This window comes from Rhinoraja longicauda, chromosome 1 (assembly GCF_053455715.1).
Source record: "Rhinoraja longicauda isolate Sanriku21f chromosome 1, sRhiLon1.1, whole genome shotgun sequence".
NCBI classification, from domain to species: domain Eukaryota; kingdom Metazoa; phylum Chordata; class Chondrichthyes; order Rajiformes; family Arhynchobatidae; genus Rhinoraja; species Rhinoraja longicauda.
Window position 1 is genome coordinate 95,815,389 of NC_135953.1, and position 21,133 is coordinate 95,836,521.

At 42.0% G+C, this 21,133-nt stretch overlaps 1 protein-coding gene across 35 annotated transcripts in view; it reads right to left on the bottom strand.

The window, feature by feature from the left end:
• Positions 1 to 21,133, bottom strand: part of LOC144595313 (ankyrin-2-like) — a 447,988-nt gene that overhangs the window by 24,683 nt on the left and 402,172 nt on the right. For 34 of the 35 annotated variants that reach the window (XM_078402942.1, XM_078402778.1, XM_078402935.1 and 31 more), the window contains 5 exons: positions 19,563 to 19,694; positions 16,129 to 16,275; positions 9,871 to 10,162; positions 6,806 to 7,097; positions 2,911 to 3,000 (listed from right to left, as the gene is read on the bottom strand). In XM_078402942.1, the coding sequence (XP_078259068.1) occupies positions 2,911 to 3,000; positions 6,806 to 7,097; positions 9,871 to 10,162; positions 16,129 to 16,275; positions 19,563 to 19,694 (953 nt within the window). The remainder of the gene's footprint in view (positions 1 to 2,910; positions 3,001 to 6,805; positions 7,098 to 9,870; positions 10,163 to 16,128; positions 16,276 to 19,562; positions 19,695 to 21,133) is intronic. The other variant, XM_078402769.1, reaches the window with a different exon arrangement.

Below are 21,133 nucleotides of genomic sequence, written 5' to 3' on the forward strand. Positions count from 1 at the left end.
TCCATGGGTGGAGTCGCTGAAGATGGGCAAGGTCGTCAATGAGTATTTCTCCTCTACTTTTGGTGTGGAGCCTAGCGAACATGGGACAGTTAAGGAATAAGATATATATGCATTTGGATAGACAGATGCTGATTATGGATAGTTAGCATGGTTTTGTGCGTGAGAGATTGTGTCTTATGAATTTGATTGAGTTTTTTGAAGAGGTGACCAGAAAGGTTGACAAGGGCAAGGCAATAGATGACTGCATTGACTTCGGCAAGGCCTTTGTTAAAGTTCTGCATAGCAGGCTGCTATGGATATGCTATGCATGGAAGGTTAGAACACATGGGATCCAGGGAGGGCTAGTAAATTGGATACCATGTTAATGGTGAGATGCAGAGGGTGGTGGTTTTTCGGACTGAAGGCCTGTGACGAGAGGTGTAACTCAGAGATCAGTGCTGACCTCATGGCTTTTTGTGGTTTATATTGATGATTGGGAATGACAATGTTCAAGGCATTGTTTGCAAGTTGTAAGTTTGCAGATTACACTAAAGTGGGTGGTATCGTAGATAGCGAAGATGGTCATCACAATTTACAGCAAGCTCTTGATCTGCTGAGCAAGTGGGCTGAGGAATGGCTAATGTAGTTTAATGCAGATAGTTGTGAGGTGTTGCATTTTGGGAAGTCAACCCAGGGCAGGACCTTCACAGTGTGTAAGAAGGAACTACAGATGCTGGTTTAAACCGAAGAAAAAAACAAAAAGTTGGCGTAACTCAGCGGGACAGACAGCATCTTTGGAGAGAAGGAATGGGTGCCGTTTAAGGTTGAGACCCTTCTTCAGACTTCACCTTCACAGTGATTGGTAACGGCCTGGGGAGTGTCACAGAGCATAAGGACCTAGGGTATAGCGTTCCCTGAAAATGTCATCACAGGGTGATAGAGAAGACTTTTGGTACATTGGCCTACATCACTCAGGGCATTAAGTATAGAGGTTGGTGCTTTACGTTACATTTGTACAATACGTCGGTGAATGCTACACTTTGAATGCTGTGTTCTGTTTTGGTCGCTTTGCTATAGAAAGGTTGTTAATAAGCTGGAAAGAATGCAATGAAGATTTACGAGAATGGTGTCAGTATTCAAGGTGCTGAGCTCCAGGGAGAGGTTGGGCAGGCTAGGACTCTATTGCTTGGAGTGCAAGAGGCTGAGGGGTGATCTTATAGAGGTGTACAAAATCATGACGCACACTCTTTTACCCAGAGTAGGGAAATCAAGAAGCAGAGGACATTGGTTTAAGGTTTAATAGGAACCTGAGAGGCAACCTTTTCACTCACAAGGTGGTGGGTGTATGGACGAGCTGCCAGAGGAGGTTGTTGGTGCATATACTAAAACAGCATTTAATTGACACTTGCACAGGTACATGGATAGGAAAGGTTCAGAGGGACATGTGCCAAATGCAGGTAAATGGGACTAACTTAGATTGGGCATCTTGGTCAGCATGTACGAGTTGGGCTGAAGGGGTTGTTTCCGTACCAAATTATTCAATGTGGCCACGAATCAAATTCCCACACAACAGAAGATGCCTGCAGTGCTGCAGCATGGGGGAAATCCATCCCGTCGACCTGCCATATGCTCTTTCATATGTATGGGCTGTACTTAAGTCATGTGTTTGCAAACTGGAAAGGACCTGTATACTTTAATTTACATTATGGCGGGGTAAAATTAGCAAAGTGCTGGAGTAAACCAGCAGGTCCGGTGGCATCTGTGAAGGATATAGATAGGTGCTATTTAGGGATGGTTCCCTTCGAAATATTGTCTGTGCATGTCACGCACAGACCCTACCGGACCAGATGAATTATTCTTGCACTTTGTGTTTTGCTCAAGATTCCAGCATATGCAGTATTTTTTGTCCTTCCAGTTTCTTGTCAGCCTTATTCTCCATCTCACTCTCATTCTGAAATCTTCCAATTTTAACGTGAGGAACAGTGTCTCATCTTTATCGGCATTTCCATGACATGTTACTTGCCCTGCATGTATATCGCTTGTGTCTAACGATTCCAGCATTGTAATTCCTCCCCCTTTTTCTTTTTATTCCTCTTCTTTGAAACAGATCAGTTATGAATATCAAGCCTTCATCACTTGAAATGTCAAAGACTAGAGGGTATAACTTTATGGCCAAAGATGGCGAGTTTAAAGGAGAAGCAAGTTTTTGTTTGAATAGAGTGGTGGGAGTCTAGAATACACACGACGAGAGGTGATGAATGCAGATACAATCGTGGCATTTAAGAAGCTCTTACACAAGCACTTGGATATGCAGTGAATGCAGGTAGAGGAGATTGGCACAGACATTGTAGGCTGCAAGATCTGTTCCTGCTGTGCTGTTCTATGTTCTAAAAATAGCTGATGATTGTCAGTGTAAAAGTGCATTGAAATCTTTGAGGCTTTTTGTTTAAGTCGATTTGCATCTCGTGACATTTTTGATATATATTTGGATTTGATACTGATATGTAAAATGCATCCTGCTGATATGTTTAGTCTTGTAAAGAAACTCTAAGCATGGCATGGTTATGCAACTAGTAGAACTGCTGCCTCACAACTCCAGTGAAATTTTGTGCAAACATGTAATCACAAGCAACAAATTACAAATAAAACTCATGATCTGCAGCAGTGCACATTTTGAAGACACTCTTTTCAAGCAACAGTGAAAAGAAAGAAAATTGCAAGCAAAAAGATTGGTTAGTTTGCTTTAAAATAAGCAGACCAGTTCATTCAAAGGTTCTACCACTGGGAGCTACAGCTATTCACAACATGCCAGGAATTAAAGCATGCATCACTACAGAAACCAGATAGAGCTGATTCCGTGCACAAAGTTTGATGTGAATTGAGAGCTTTATTTTATAATAGATCAAAGGGCAACATTCCAGTGCTGGGTACCTGAATGATCACCCGTCGACGGATAACCCTGGTGGTTACAGTCTCCTCATCAGAACTGCTCTCCCGTTCCCCCAGCTCTTCCACTATCTCCTGGTGAAAGCAGTTAATCAGACAGAATTGCAAAGCTAAAGGACTGAAGTCCTGCACCATACTTCACAAGACTACCCTTTGCTTTATTCTAATACCTTTCCACTGAGAAATATTTTGTCTAATCCCTCATTTAAAATAAATTGCTAGTTATAGCTTTCAACATCATCATTATAATTTCCCTTGTTGCGTGTGTAGAGTTTGCACATTCCCTGTGACCCTGTGGGTTTCCTCTGCATGCTCCAGTTTTCTTCTCCAAGTTACCCGAGTACTGTAAATTAACCCTAGTGGGTAGGTGAGTAATAAAATCCAGGGGAAATTGATGGGAATGTGGGGTGAATAAGACTGAATCCGTGTCGGATTACTCTGGATAAGTGGGTGCAGGATGAGTGGGACAAAGGGTCTGTTTCCATGAAGCATGATTTTATAATGTTAATTATATTTTGTTTTTGGCTGTACACAGAGGTACAGGGAAGGCATTAAGTAAGTACAATCTATGTTTCTGAATATTTTTAAAATGCTTCTTCCCTTTCTAGATTTCCTTTGCAGTGAGTGTCATTAACAAGTGACTGGCAAAAAGCTTCAGCAACACAATTATAAATGGGGCAATCTGTGACATTCAAGAATAAATAGGTGACATCCACTGATTCTCCTTTTACCCACCTTAGGAAATGGAAAGTACTTCAGTTTCCCTCCACTTTGAGCCAATGAGCTCAAATCATTAAACGATTAATGACATCAATAAACTACCCACATTATACCAATTTAAAGGAGGTTAAATTCTGATTAAGATTAATTTAGTTTATCCAGAGACAGCCTGCTGCAACTGAAATTTGCCTTGTGCACGAAAATGGAGATATTTTTCTTCCATAGAAAAGCCGATTTGACCCCAAACAACTTACATACGAGTCTGGTGATGGAAGGTTAAAAAACATTGGAAAATAAATAGCAATTGTTAAATGTCTCCTGTATGAATCTATTGTAATAGAGTTCAATTACTCTTCAAGAATGGGATTCCCCACCATTGGGATCTTCATTGTACATTGTGCCAGACATGATGATTCACAAATGAACAGTCGGACACTAAGTCAAAGCTGCAGATATTACCACGTTCTAGAAACATAGAAACATAGAAAATAGGTGCAGGAGTAGGCCATTCGGCCCTTCGAGCCTGCACCGCCATTCAATATGATCATGGCTGATCATCCAGCTCAGTAGCCTGTACCTGCCTTCTCTCCATACCCCCTGATCCCTTTAGCAAAAAGGGCCACATCTAACTCCCTCTTAAATATAGCCAATGAACTGGCCTCAACTACCTTCTGTGGCAGAGAATTCCACAGACTCACCACTCTCTGTGTGAAGAAATGTTTTCTCATCTCGGTCCTAAAAGACTTCCCCCTTATCCTTAAGCTGTGACCCCTGGTTCTGGACTCCCCCAACATCGGGAACAATCTTCCCGCATCTAGCCTCTCCAACCCCTTAAGAATTTTTCTGTTTTGATAAGATCCCCCCTCAGTCTTCTAAATGTAGGATATTGGCGAGAAAGCAAATGGAATATTGTCTGCAGTTGCAATCATCATATGATGATGGGAAGGATATGATTAAGCTAGAGAGGGTGCAGGAAAAATTCACAAGCTTGCTGCTGGAACCAGAGGGCTTGAATTATAGGGAGAGACTAGATAGGCTGGAACTGTTTTCCCTTGAATGACAGAGGCTGATTGGTGACCTTACAAAGATTTAACGGGGGAAGGGGGGTCCAAAACCAGAGAGCTTGCATTTAAGATAGAGAGAGGAAACATAGAAACATAGGCATAGAAAATAGGTGCAGGAGTACGCCATTCGGCCCTTCAAGCCTGCACCGCCATTCAATATGATCATGGCTGATCATCCAACTCAGTATCCCATACCTGCCTTCTCTCCATACCCCCTGATCCCTTTAGCCACAAGGGCCACATCTAACTCCCTCCTAAATATAGCCAATGAACTGGCCTCAACTACCTTCTGTGGCAGAGAATTCCACAGATTCACCACTCTGTGTGAAAAACAACTTTCTCATCTCGGTCCTAAAAGACTTCCCCCTTATCCTTAAACTGTGACTCTTTGTTCTGGACTTCCCCAACATCGGGAACAATCTTCCTGCATCTAGCCTGTCCAACCCCTTAAGAATTTTGTAAGTTTCTATAAGATCCCCCCTCAATCTTCTATCTTTAAGATTTAAAGAGTTTTTCATACAATGGGACCAAACTGCCAGAGGAAGTGGTTGAGACAGGTACAATTACAGGATTGTGGGACTAGCTCTAAAAGGCACCTTGGGTGGCATGGATGTATAGAGCTGAAGACCTTGATTTCCATACTGTATAACTGCATGACCATTTATGTGGAATCTTAAAAGAACAGAGAGCTGCAGAGTAAGGCATGTTTCAGTGTTGAATTCTTGATCTTACGACCTGGGATCCAAAGGAACTACAGCCAGTAATTGGTTAGAGAGCAACGGTGCAAGGTCTTGGAGAGTTGCATCCCTGATGAAAATTAGAGATCAAGGTTGAGAAAAGCCTGGACACAAAGACAAGAACAAGGAGTGACGGTGATTCAGGAACCATAAGTTAACCAATACAGTGTAGATGAATGGTGCATGGTAGGTTACGATAAGCTCAACTGTGTGGAGGGTGGCAGATGGAGAATTGACAGAAAACATTGGAACACCTCTGTGTTAAGTGAAAATCAGATGGCCTACGTTTATTATTCTTGCTGTAGCAGGTGGAAAATCAACGTAGTAATAACAAATTAGGTTGCCACAGCTGATGTCTCACAGCTTCAGCAACTGAGTTCAATCCAGGCCTCTGGTGTTTGTCCATTTTACCCGTGACTGGGTGGGTTTTTACCCGTGACTGGGTGGGTTTCCTGTTTTTGTTCTGGCTTCCTCTCAACCTTGCAGTTTGTAGGTTGTTTCACCATTGTAAATTGCAGATGAATGGTAGAATTGGGGGGGGCAGGGGGAGATTAATGGAAATGCAGGAAAAATAATATGAATTAGGGTAGGTTTAGTGTAAAAATGTATACTCACTCAGTATACTGACATAAGTCTCCCAGCATATAAATTGACCAAGTTCCAATGCAAAACTGGATAGTTTATCTCATATATTATATCTCAAAAGAAAATGTTCAATAATTTGATGTTTTACTGTAGGTTTAGCGTCATAGAGTGATACAGTGTGGAAACAGGTCCTTCTGCCCAACTCTCCCAACTCGTCCACAACCAAACCTGTCCTATCCATGTACCTGTCCAACTGTTTCTTAAACGATGGGATAGTCCCAGCCTCAACTACCTCCTCTGGCAGCTTGTTCCATACACCCACCACCCTCTGTGTGAAAAGGTTACCCCTCGGATTCCTATTAAATCTTTTCCCCTTCACCTTGAACCTATGTCCTCTGGCCCTCGATTCCCGTACTCTGGGTAAAAGACTCTGTGCATCTACCCAATCTATTCCTCTCATGATTCTGTATACCTCTATAAGATCTCCCCTCATCCTCCTGCGCTCCATGGAATAGGGACCCAGCTTACTCAACCTCTCCCTATAGCTTACACCCTCTCGTCCTGGCAACATCCTCGTAAATCTTTTCTGAACCCTTTCAAGCTTGACAATATCTTTCCTATAACATGATGCCCAGAACTGAACACAATATTCTAAATGCGGTCTCACCAACATCTTATACAACCGCAACATGACCTCCCAACTTCTATGCTCAATACTCTGACTGATGAAGGCCAAAGTGCCAAAAGCCTTTTTGACAACCAGCTTTATATTACCTTTTCTAGCGATTCCTCCTCAAAAGATCTCTTAATGTTCTCTGGCTGTTCTTCAGTTGTTTCCACTATAGTGGCACCAGCTGCCTGGGTAATTTGTAAGCCTTCACAAACATTGATTTCACCAGCCTCCTGTATAACTGGAGTTTGTTCATCTATTCTCAGGGTGACTAGCTCTGTACTTCCCTCATCTGCCTCTCCTTCATCCTGGACATCAGGTTTATCTAGTTCGTTGGACTTTCCTTTAGAGAAATCAGTATCGTCACCAGAAAATGCAGATTCTTGATCCTTCATTCTGTTCATAAAAAAAATAATGAAACAGGGTCATTACAAATATTTATGCATTTATAATAAAACTATAAGGCTGATATTGAAACTCTTTTCATTTTGAATTCTGAATCCTTGCAATATTACTTTATCCAATAATAGTAAAGATTGGAATAATTAATGTTCTAACTTTGTGTTCAATTCAATATCAACCATTGTCATGCACTCCAAGTAACCCCATTAAAAGCACAGATGAGATCAATATAAATCTGCGACATAAACAACTTTCAGTATAGTATGATTTTAAATGAGGGAATAAAACATGTCCCGTGGTACTGCTATTGTGCAGTTGCCTTGTGCCACCTCCATAAACTGGGTTATAAATAGTGCTTATGAACTTGCTTCAAATCTATGTCTGTGCACTCTGCTACAACATATGTTTATATCATTGGAGTTTTACCAAGTTTTACCATCTGGACAGATTCTCGATATTTTTATATCACTTTAGAACCTATGAAACAGATTTAACTACAGCGTGTGGAAATGATAGATCAGATTAGTACTGCATGATTGAAGTATCTTGAGGGAAGTTCAGGATGGACAATAAATGCTAGACTTCCAGGACCAGGTCTGAAAAAAAAGATCCGGGTTCGATCCTGACTAGGGGTGCTTGACTGTACGGAGTTTGTACATTCTCCCCGTGACCTGTGTAGGTTTTCTCCAGGATCTCTGGTTTCCTCCCACACTCCAAAAACGTACAGATGTGTAGGTTAATTGGCTTGGCATAATTGAAAATTGTCCCTAGTGTGTATAGGATATTGTTAATGTGTGGGGATTGCTGGTTGGCACGGACTCCGTGGGCCAATGGGCCGGTTTCCGCACTGTATCTCTAAACTAAACTAAGAAGTAAACTTTCCAATATTGTGAGTAATATTATCCATTAAAAATAATCTCTGACAATGCAGGTCAAGTGAATCAGTCTTGATTGCCTTCAAGACTGCTATTTCCTCAATGAGCTTTGTGTTATAGAGACTGTGTTATAAAGACAATTTTATCATTGGGATAGGAGATTAGGGCAAGAGTTTCAGATGTTAATATTCTGACTGGATTTTCAAAAATAAAGGTCTTTTCAATAGCAATAAATTTATTTTTGTTATTACAAATTAAAATTATGAAAGGGTGTAGGTTACATCGTTAAATAAATTTTGGTTGCACAACTGTAAATAGGCACGATTGCTTGTCAATTTCAGTGGGAAATTAAAGTAGCAGTTGCATTCTTAAGGAACAGTGGTGTCTGTTTAATGTAGGAGGTTACATGGAAACAGGTTTTCTGTTCTACTTGTCTGTTTAAATTCAAAACAGCTTTTATTCCGCTTGTTAGTTTCCGAAATAACTTTAAAATGGTTCCCTGGTTCCTGATCGAAATCGCAATGTAACCAATTTGGCTGCATAATACAAATAATGCTCCTTAATTCATTACTTACATTACATGCATTTCAAGTTATGGAAATACACATTATAGCAAAACTACCTGTACATAATAAATGAAAATCAAAAACTGCAGATGCTGGAAATCTGAAACATGAACAAATGGGTATGCATGGAATGGAGGAATGTGGATTATGTGCAGGCAGATAAGAGTTGGGCTTGGCATCAATGTAGGCAGAAGGGCCTGTTCTTGTGCGGTATTGCTCAATATGTTAAATGGCCAAAAGGTCAGAAAGCATCTTTGAAAAGAGTAACAGTTAATGTTTCAAGTTTGAAACCCTTTGCTAGTTTTATTTCTCTTTCAACAAATCCTACTTACCCATTGAGTGTTTCCAGCATTATTGGTTTTCATTTCAATATACGATACATTTGTAGATTGAATGCATTATACATTGAAATGAAAACAGAAACTCTGTGCTTACCAAATTTGGTTCTTGTTCTGTACTAGTGAACATGATGTCAATATGGAGTGGCTCAGCGGGGCCGGGCAGCATCTCTGGAGAGATGGAATGGATGGCATTTCAATCTCAACTGGGTGGCACGGTGGCGCAGTGGTGGAGTTGCTGCCTTACAGCGAATGCAGCGCCGGAGACCCGGGTTTGATCCCGACTGCAGGTGCTGTCTGTGCGGAGTTTGTGCGTTCTCCCCGTGAGCTGCGTGGGCTTTCTCCGGGATCTTCAGTTTCCTCCTACACTCCAGGGACATACAGGTGTGTGGGTTGATTGGCTAGGTGTAGATGTAGAAGTTGTCCCTGGTGTGTGTGGGATGGTGTTGATGTGCGGTGATCGCTGGTCAGTGCGGACTCGGTGGGCCGAAGGGCCTGTTTCCGCGCTGTATTTCTAAACCAAACTAATATGGCCTAACTAAATAACCAGTGCACTCCCTCTATAATGTGGGAAATTTGTAGTCATGCTATTGGAGAATAGAAATTATGTTCCTATATGAACATTGAATAGTCTAGTTTAGTTTAAAGACACAGAGCGGAAACAGGCCCTTCAGCCCACCGAGTCCCGGCAACCAGAGATCCCTGTACACCTGTACTATCCTACACGCGAGGGACAATTTACAATCTTTACCAAAGCCAATTAACCTACAAACCTGTACATCTTTAGAATGTGGGAGGAAACCAGAGCACCCAGGGAAAATCCACACGGTCACAGGGAGAACGTACAAACTCCTTACAGGCAGAACCCGTAGTCAGGATTGAACCCGGGTCTCCGGCGCTGTAAGGCAGCAACTCTACCTGTACACCTAATACAGACTTGTGATAAATCTCATCCACTGAACAGAAATACTGGCCAAAAAAACCTTACATAGATTTTTCCTTTTGAAGGTCAGGAAGAGATGTATTTTGTGCTTCAGTTTTTATTTCATTCTGAGCTTGTCTTAAGAGTTCAGAGATGGATAGGTCTTGGTCCCTGGATTTTGTCCTGGCCTGTGGGCTGGCTTCCTTTCCACAACTGATGGAGCTATCTTCCTCCAACACAAGAGGGGGCTGTGCTCCCTCGGCATGTCGTTCTTTTGGGCTGGAACGCTCTTTTGAAATTTGGTGTCCCAGTCGTGTGATCCTTGGACTGCACAGATCATCAGAAAGTGCAGAGAAACCTAGAAACAGAGAAAATAAAGTGTTTTTCTAGCTCTTACTTTAGATTGTGCAAAGATAATGATGTCATAGGGTCAGTAAGTCATACAGCATCAAAACAGGCCCTTCGTTCCAACTTGTCCATGACTAAACAACTCATTTGCCCACCATGTTTGGTCCATAGCCCCCAAAATGTTTCTTATTCATGTACCTGTACAAATGTCTTGTAAATGTTGTTATTGTACCTGCCCCAATGATTTCCTCTGGCAGCTAGTTCCATATACCCACTACCCTCTGTGTGAAGAAGCCACCCCTCACGTCCCTTTTAAATCTTCCCCCCTCTTAAATCTATGTCCTTTAGTTTTAATTCTATTTCCATGTTTAATAGATTCAGAGTACCCTATCTTTGCCCTTCTGATTTTATACACCTCTATAAGTTCACCACTCAGTCTCCATTGTGAAAGAATGATACCCGGAACATACTGCCAGTGGTGATGGAGTCAGGTACAAGTAGGGCGGCAGGGTGGCGCAGTGTAGAGTTGCTGCCTTAGAAACATAGAAAAATAGGTGCAGGAGTAGGCCATTTGGCCCTTCGAGCCAGTACCACCATTCAATATGATCATGGCTGATCATCTAAAATCAGTACCCCGTTCCTGATTTTTCCCCATATCCCTTGATTCCTTTAGCCCTAAGAGCTAAATCTAACTCTCTTGAAAACATCCAATAAATTGGCCTCCACTGCCTTCTGTGGCAGAGAATTCCACAGATTCACAACTCTGTGGGTGAAGAAGTTTTTCCTCATCTCAGTCCTAAATGGCGCACCCCTTATTCTTAAACTGTGACCCCTGGTTCTGGACTGCCCCAACATCAGGAACATTTTTCCTGCATCTAGCCTGTCCAATCCTTTAAGAATGTTATATGTTTCTATAAGATCCCCTCTCATCCTTCTAAATTCCAGTGAATACAAGCCCAGTCGACCCATTCTTTCATCATATGTCAGTCATGCCATCCCGGTAATTAACCTGGTGAACCTACGTTGCACTCCCTCAATAGCCATAATGTCCTTCCTCAAATTAGGAAACCAAAATTGCACACAATACTCCAGGTGCGGTCTCACCAGGTACAACTGCAGTCGGACCTCCTTGCTCCTACACTGAAATCCCCTCGCAAAGAAAGGCCAACAAGCCATTAGCTTTATTCACTGTCTGCTGTACCTGCAGGCTTACTTTCAGTGACTGATGTACAAGCACACCCAGGTCTCGTTGCACCTCCCCTTTTCCTAATCAGACACCATTCAGAAAATAATCTGCCTTCCTGTTCTTGCCACAAAAATAAATAACCTCACATTTATCCACATTATACTGCATTGCCATGCTTCTGCCCACTCACCCAACCTGTCCAAGTCGCCCTGCAGCCTCATACCATCCTCCTTGCTGCACACACTGCCACCCAGTTTTGTGTCATCCGTAAACTTGGAGATGTTACATTTAATTCCCTCGTCTAAATCATTAATATATATTGTAAATAACTGGGGTCCCAGCACCGAGCCTTGAAGCACCCCACTAGTCACTGCCTGGCATTCTGAAAAGGACTCGTTAATTCCTACTCTTTGCTTCCTGTCTGCCAACCAGTTCTCTATCCAGGGGAGGTACAAAATGCTGGAGTAACTCAGCGGGACAGACAGCATCTCTGGAGAGAAGGAATGGGTGACATTTTGGGTCGAGACCCTTCTTCAGACTGAAGATTCAGTCATCCATTCCTTCTCTCCAGAGATGCTGTCTGTCCCGCTGAGTTACTCCAGCATTTTGTGTCTACGTATGATTTAAACCAGCATCTGCAGTTCTTTCCTACACAGTTCTCTATCCATGTCAATGCCCTACCCCCAATACCATGTACTCTAATTTTGCACACCTTTCTCTTGTGTGGGACCTTGTCAAAGGCTTTTTGAAAGTCCAGATACCCCACATCCACTGGCTCTCCCTTATCCATTCTACTTGTTACATCCTCAAAAAATTCCAGAAGGTTAGTCAAGCATGATTTCCGCTTCATAAATCCATGCTGACTTTGCCCGATCCCATCAATGCTTTCCAAATGCGCTGCTATTACATCTTTAATAATCGACTCAAGCATCTTCCCCACTACCGATGTAAGGCTAACTAATCTATAATTCCCCGTTTTCTCTCTCCCTTCTTTCTTAAAAAGTGGAGCTACATTGGCTACCCTCCAGTCCACAGGAACTGATCCAGAGTCTATAGAACATTGGAAAATTATCACCAATACATCCATGATTTCTCGGGCCACCTCCTTGAGTACTCTGGGATGCAGACCATCAGGCCCTGGGGATTTATCTGCCTTCAGTCCCAACAGTTTACCTAACACCATTTCTTGACTAATGTGGATTCGCTTCAGTTCCTCCCTCCCACTAGAACCTCGGTCCCCTAGAATTACTGGGAGATTTTTTGTGTCTTCCTTAGCGAAGACAGAACCAAAGTACTCCCCAGGTACCTTCCCCTGCAACCGCAGAAGATGCAACACCTGTCGCTGTACCTCCTCCCTTGACTCTGTCCAGGAACCCCGACAGTCCTTTCAGGTTAGGCAGGGTTCACTTGTACCTCTTCCAACCTCATCTACTGTATCCGTTGTTCAAGATGTGGACACTTATACATTGGCGAGACCAAACGCAGACTGGGCGATCGTTTTGCGGAACATTTTCGCTCAGCCCGTCTAAACCAACCTGATCTCCCGGTTGCTGGACACTTTAATTCTCCTTCCCATTCTTACACAGACCTTTCTGTCTTAGGTCTCCTCCATTATCACAGTGAGACTAAATGCAAATTGGAGGAACAGCATCTCATATTTCGTTTGGGAAGCTTGCGGCCCAGTGGTATGAATATTGATTTCTCTCACTTCAGGTAGCCCCGGCATTCCCTCTCTCTCTATCCCTCTCCCACCCAAGTCGCACTAGCTTCTCATTTTCACCCTACAAGAAGCTAACAATGGCCTGTTTCCTTTATCATCGTTACTTTTTTGCTTATCTTTCATTCATTGTTCTTTATCTCTCTGCCTCTCCCGTTGAGTTACTCCAGCTAACAACGATCTATTCTACATTTTCCTTGAACCTCATTCCCTTTGATCTATTTTCACACCTTACACTTCCTTATCCATGTATCTCCCTCTCCCTTGACATCAGTGAGGAAGCGTTGAGACCCGAAACGTCACCCATTTCTTCTCTCCAGAGATGCTGCCTGTCCCGCTGAGTTATTCCAGCTTTTTGTGTCTATCTTCGGTTTAAACCGGCATCCGCAGTTCCTTCTTACACAAAGTACTTGTTTAACTGTTCTGCCATCTCCTTGTTTCCCATTATAAATTCACCTGTCGCTGATTGTAAGGGACCTACATTTGTCTTCACTAATCTTTTCCTTTTTACATATCTAAAAAAGCTTTTACAGTCAGTTTTTATATTCCCCCCAGCTTTCTTTCATGCTCTTTTTCCCCCCCTCTAAATTAGCCCCTTTGTGCTCCTCTGTTGAGTTCTATATTTCTCCCAGTCCTCTGTTTTGCTGCTTCCTCTGGCCAATTTATATGCCTCTTCCTTGGATTTAACACTATCCTTGATTTCCCTCGTTAGCCACTGTTGAACCGCCTTCCCCGCTTTATTTTTTCGCCAGACAGGGATGAACAATTTTTGGAGTTCATCCATGCGGTCTTTAAATCTTTGCCATTGCATCTCCACCGTCAACACTTTAAGTGTAATTTGCCTGTCTAGAATTTAGGGTGGAATTTAGAACTAAGGAAGGTGGGACCTGTTTGATGGGATTATACTATAGCCCCCCAATAGTCACCAGGAATTAGAGAAGCAAAGATGTAGGGGAAATCACATGGGAATAATGGGGTTGAAATAATTGGTGGTTTTAGCTTTCCAAATATTAACTGGGCTAGCCAGTATCATAGGAGATTAGATGGGATAGAACTTAGTCTTTAATTTTTAGTTTAGCTTAGTAGAGAGATACAGCGCGGAAACAGGCTGTTCGGCTCACCCAGTCCGTACCGACAGTGATGCCCGCACATCCTACACATACTAGGGATAATTTACATTGATACCAATTAACCCACAAACCAGTATGTGTTTGAAGTGTGGAAGGAAACTGAAGATCTCGGAGAAAATCCGCGCTCTGACAGGGAGAATGTACAAACTCCGTACAGACAGCACCCATAGTCGGGATCGAAATCGGGTCTCTGGTGCTGCCTATGTCCAGGAACGTTTTCTGAAGAAATATGTAGATTCCCCAACCACAGATGGAGCTACAAAACGTCTTTGAGAGCATATGGTTGATGTGTCAGTGGCGAATGAGTAACCACAATTCTATCAGTTTTAAAATAGTTATGGAGAAAGTTAGACTGGTCTACCAATACGGGCAGGGTGATTTTTGATGGCAATAAACTTGGACTTGCAAAGGTGATTTAAGAAGGGCTGCAAGGACAAAGCAAGGAACTACAAGCCAGTAAACCTTACATAAGTGATGGAAAGTTTCTGGAGAGGATTCTAAGGAACAGAATTTATTTGCTTTTGGAATGGCAAGAACCGAATATGATTAGTCATCATGGCTTTGTGTGGGAAATCATGTCTCATGAATTTGAATGAGTTTTAGAACAGGTGACAAAGAGGATTGACAAGGGCAAGGCAACATTGACTGCACAGACTTTAGCAAGGCCTTTGCAAGGTTCTGCATGGTATGCTGGTCCAGAAGGTTAGAACATGTGGAATCCAGGGTGATAGTGGAAGGTTGTTTTTTTTCAGACTGAAGGCTTCTGAGCAGTGTTGTGTTGCAGGGATCAGGGCTGGAATCCTGTTATTTGTCATCTAATTTAACAATTTGGAGGAGAATGGAGGTTGTATTATTAATAACCTTTGTGGAAGACACCAAAGGTTTGGTGGCAGTGAAGAAGGTTGTCTAAGGTTACAACACGATCCGAATCAACTGAGAAAGTGGGCAAAGGAAAGGCTGATGAAAATTACCTCAGACAAGTGGAATTACCTCAGACAAGCATTTTGTTTAACCACAACATACACAGTGAATGGCAGGGTCCTGTGAAAGTTTATCCAAGGGGCAAGATTTTCACACAGTGCTTATATGGAACGAGCTGCCAGAGGAGGTAGCACAATTACATTTTAAATTTATCTGGACATGTTGAGGGTGAGAACAAGTTCTGCCAGGCAGAGGAGAGGGTTAGTAGAGGGAAATTGATTTGGTCTCTGTGCAAGGAAGAACCCAAGGGCCTTGAGACCTTCCTGGCCGGAGGTGGAGGTGTAAAAGGACTGGAAGTCCATGGTAAAGATGAGGCAATGGGGCCTTAGTTGAAGAGTCGAAGGGTGTGTGAGGTGTCTTGGATGTCAGTGAGAAGGGATTGGACAAGGAGGGGCTATAATGGAACCAAGGTATTTTGAGGTGAGTTCTGTGAAGCAAAAGCAGGGGGAAACAATGGGTCTGCCAGGGTAGTCCTGTTTGTGAATTTTGGGTAGAAGATGGAAGCGAGCAGTGTGGTGTCTGATCTGGAAGGGTCCCAACCTCAAACATCACCTACCTATGTTCTCCATAGATGCCACAGTTACTGTACTCTAAAGCTGAGTTACTCTAGCACTATGTGTCTATTTCCTTGTTTCTACTCTTTAAATTAAGCAGCCTCTCTAAGATCCCATCAACCTAGATACTAGGTACCATATCTCAATACTTAATTGTAGTCAAAACTGATAACTTTATCATTTGGAAAGTGGTTTCTATTTTCTAAAATGGCAGGAAATCAATGATTGCAGTGGGAACACCTCTCATAGAATCATCAATGCTTGAAGTCAAAAGAAGGGCATGTCCAGCAGAATGAAAAATTGAATTACCTACACCAGTTCCCACAGTACATGCTCCAGCTTGAAATGACACTTGAGTGGTTTATTTTTCTGGAACTTTTATCATTTTATTGTGAGATAGGTTTTTACCTTCACTGTGATCTAGAACCATTGTCTGCTCGATCTCTGCATAGGTTCGGGAAATATGTTCTCGACTGGGTGAAGTTTGTGTGGTTTCTAGTAGGTTGATAATATCTATTCGATTGATTTTGTTCAAGATCTGCATTAGTTTTTCATCTGGGAATGAAAACAGAAAAAGTATTTAACAACTCACCATTCAACAGAATTGAAATGTCTAGTTTGACAGAATGTATTTCTGTATTCCAAGCTAAATTCTCAAACTTGTTAAGTTTTATAGCTCACACCACCCTGACATCCCTGTACCTCAGGAAATGCTGTACATTCTCACAGATATTTTCTAAACCTAGCAGGATGAAGTTGGCAAAAATGAGGACAACGAATCAAGTGTCGTATATACTGTATTTCAGTACTCAAACAAGCAAATAAAGAGGAGATACAAAGAACTACAGATGTTGGTTTACAAAAAAAGACACAAAGTACTGGAATAACAGTGGGTCAGTCAGCATCTCTGGAAAACATGAAGTGATGACGTTTAAGATCAGGACCGACTTCAGTCTGACTGGAGACCTGTGATTAGTGTTTGTCTATTGTCGTTTGGCATCTACATTAATGATTTGGATGAGAACGTGCAAGGCATTATTAGTACGTTTCAATATGACACTAAAATAGATGGTATTGTACACAGTGAAAATGGTTGTTAAGAATTACAGTAAGATCTTGATCAACAGGGCAAGTGGTCCGAGGAATAGCAGATGGAGTTTAATTCAGATAAGTGCGGTGCTGTATTTTGGAAAGCCAAACCAGGACAGATCCTTGACAATGAATGTTAGGTCCCTATGTAGCATTGAAGAGCAGAGGGATCTGGTATAGAAATTAGGACAAGATGTTAGTGAGGCTGCACTTGGAGTATTGTCTTCAGTTTTGGTCAAACCAGCAGAAAGATGTCATTAAGCAGGAAAGAGTGCGGAGAAGATTTACAAGGCCTGGCCCCGAGGGCCTGTTAGGAGAGTGGTTGTATTGGGGTGAATTGCTGTTTCAAGGGTAAGTGTGAGGTTTTGGATCAAGAGGCTGAGTAAAGGATGACAGGAGGTCAAGAAACAGTATGCTTTTTCTTTTGTGTGATTGTTGTGCTTTTTTTCCTCTTAGTTTTAGTGCGGTTATGATGCAGATAGAATGATGAAATGCTCCTCCTGCAGTACGTAGAAAGTCAGGAAAACTGCTGGTATTCAGGGTGACTACATATGTGGGAAGTGTGCCCATGTGCAGCTTCTTACAGACAGCATTAAGAGCTGCGGATGGATGACCTTAGGGTCATCCGGGAGAAGAGAGCTTCATAGAGAGGAGTTATAGTGAGGTGGTTATGCCTAAGAAACAGGAAGAGAGTAGAAGGGCGACCATAAGGAAAGGGAGTAGAGAAAGAGTGCATGAGCTCTGAGGCTATTCCCCTTCAAAACAGGTACACCATTTTAATACTGTTGAGGGGGATGACTTGTCAGGGGTGAGCAGCAGCAGTCAGGTCTGTGGCACCAAACCTGGCTCTGAGCCACAGTGAGGAACAATGTCAGGCAGTGCCATAGTGGTAGGAGACTGATTAGTTAAGGGACAGACAGATTATATGGCAGCAAATAAGACTCCAAGGTCATGTATTGCCTCACTAGTCTCAGGGTCCAGAGTGTCTTGGATCGGCTGCATGACATTCTCAAGGGGAAGGTTGAATAGCCAGAAATATTTGTGCATGTTGGCATGAATGACATAGATAGAAAAGGGGATGAGGTCCTGTGAAGTGAATATCAGGAGGCAGGCAAATGATTAAAAAGCAGAACCTCAAGAATAGTGATCTCCGGACTACACCTGGTGAGGGTAGGAACAGGAAGACCGGTCATGTGGCTGAGGAGTTAGTGCAGGCAGCAGGGATTCAGATTTTTGACCCATTGGGATCTCTATGGGGCAGAAGGGACTTGTACAGGAGAAACATGTTGCACCTCGACCAGAAGGGAAGCAATGTCCTGGCAGGTAGGCAGGTTCGTTAGGGCTACAGATGGGTTTAAACTAGATTAGCAGGGGGCGGGATCCAATGGATGACTGAGGCAGGTGAGAGGCTGGGAGTTGGAATGGAAGATAATGAAAGAAAATTTAGTGGACAGGATAGGCAGGAGCATGGCAGGAAGCGAGAGAGGGCTGTTAGATTGAATTGCATTTATTTTAATGGGAAAGGCCTGATGGGTAAGCGGATGAATATGGGGCATAGATAGGCACATGCGTCGTTGTAGCAGTTAAGGAAACCTGACTAAGAGAGGGACAGGACCGGCAGCTAGAGTACAGGTGCTAGTGGTGGGGGTAATGGGGGAAGGGGTGTTGCCATCTTGATCAAGGAAAATGATCCAAGTGAGTGTACAATAAAGACCTATGGCAGAAAATCACAACTTGATTTACAACAGCTCCGATATATTTGCATTCTCAAAATGTATGGAAATGAACTAAGTATGGGAAAAACATTCTTCAAGGTGAAAGATGAAGTGGGCATTCATAGTGTCTGCAAAATTGAACACAGAAACGTTCAAGTGATACATTTTATTTGGAAGAATGAAGAGCAACAATGCAAGTCAAAAGTTAATATCAAAAGAAATCTTTTAAGGTGTTAAGACTAGTTAAAAAAAAAAAATTAATAAAGGATATGGGATCTTGGGCTTCATAAATGCAGTTATTGTTCAAGAGCAAAATGTAAACTAACCACCTAAAAATGCATTACTAATTTGGGCAATTCTAATATCACAATGTGATCAACTCCTCCATAACACAACTTAGAACCCACTATTGCTATAGGAGTATCCCACAGTTTGAGAGACATGTCAAGCATGCCTTTTGCCAGGAAGAATAGTTGTATTCTTCATAACGCACTTGCCACCTCATAACTCCCCCTCCCTCATGCTAGAAGCTATCGAACTGGATCTGCCTTCAGCCCTTGACTTACCTTCTCAATTAGATGATCAGGTAAGTGCGGTCGGCTCTGAGCAGGACAGGTACTAAGAAATAATATTAAGAATGTTTTTGAAATTGTCAAGGTTGGATCATTGTGCTCTTTATGTGTTTCTCATTCCACAAATTTCTCAGAAATAGCATCCTGTCGTGATTTGCTTGCTACTGGACGTATGCTTTATGTTCTGTATTGAGCTCCTCAAAGGAAAATCAATGCAATTTCTTTGATTTGATGGTTTGAAGCACACTACACAATTGCTGAGCCTGCTCACATGTTTCCAGTACCTTATAGTGGGCATAATATTAGATCAAATACCAGAAGGTTGCATTGCTACATAAAAAACTGTGGAAAAACCCATGGACAGCTTACAAATTGACTGCCATGGAACATTCACTTATCACTGACTACAACAACAATAATATTTGTTGACTTACAACAATATTCAAACAGTGAAAGGCTTACTTACCTGAGGCACCGTTGCCATCCCTTTCCATCCAATATTTCAAGAGTGCCTGACTCTGGTCCACTAATGAATTAGGATTTTCAATTCTGATCTGATGAATCTGTTCCTCACTGAAGTCCAGTTCTCTGGCCAGCTCTGACAAATAAACCAATCATATTTACAAATGGTATCCTTAATTTATTTTCGTAGAATCACAAAACACTTTTGATTTGAGTTTTTAAATATCAGATTTGTTCATGGATCCAGAAATCAATGCCCGAGAGTGTGGTGGAAGGAGAACTGATAAAATCATTTAGGAAACTGTCTCAATGAGCCTAGCATAGGAAGCTATGGGTCACGTGCTGAATGGTGGGATTAATACTGATGGGTGCTCACCAACTGGCAGTGTGTATTGTGTCAAATGGCCTGTTTTTCCATGCTGGATGTTTCTACGACTATGACTGCTATGAGGATATTTGTTTGTGCTGAGGAAATAACTTTTACAAGACAAAGCATGCTCACAAATGGACCAAATGATGTAGACTGCAATTCGCATCAATTGGTTAATAATGCGGTTAGGGTGAGGACCTGTTACTGAGAATTGATGGGGAGAGAAGAATGAGTAGGGATTGTAGTTGTGATTATACTCAGTCCAGAATAATGTGTTTGGCAGTCCGGGTGTTTGTCTATAATTAAAAGGAACAAATTTGTCAAGGGGATGGGAAGTTATGGGGCACTGGGTTGATAGGTTGGGAGTTAGTGGTCAGGGGTGATTTCGCATAGGGTGAGATACAAGTCAGGATGGATCAACTCATTTTGGCAGGTTAACAAATTATGATTTGAGTTTGTGTCAGGCATGGTTTGTGAGCTATGGGGTGGGGTAGTGGAAGGGAACTGTTTGATGTTAATGCATCAGAACAAAAATTTCAACTGCTTCCTGACTAAATCCTTTGCACTTAGTTCTTGATTTTCACTTTCACTTCAGGTTTATTTCTACAAAAACAAATTAAAATTTTACATTTGCGCATTTGTAGTATGAAGCTTTTTTAAAACCAGGAATCAAAAATCTGACAAGCGTAGATCAATGATAAACTATCTCATGCTGCTTAGAAGACTTCCTCGTCATAGTCAGGGTATATTCCAAATTAATGATGCATTTTGTATAATTGTTTACATTATCAAGGTAATTCCCAAACATTTTACCCACTGCATGTCATTAGACCATCAAGTTTTTCTTTTATCGACTTTAATGTATAGAAATATAGCAAAATAGATTCTTCACAAAATAACGATTTGAGACAAGCAGCGCTTGTAATTTGTGATTGGGACTAAACCAGTTAGTTTGGATAGATAAATTTGAGGGGAAATCCATCTTCAGGCCAGATTTCAATTTACCTTTCATGTGCTCATAATATTTCTAACCCTATACCTTTAGAGAATAACACCTCCATATCCCCAGTGTTGTAGCGCAGAAGGGTTCAGGAGTACAGGTACTTAATTCCCTGAAAGTGGTGTCACAGGTAGATAGGATAGTCAAGAGGCTTTTGTACATTGGCCTTCATCAGTCAGAGTATTGAGTAGATAAATTGAGATGT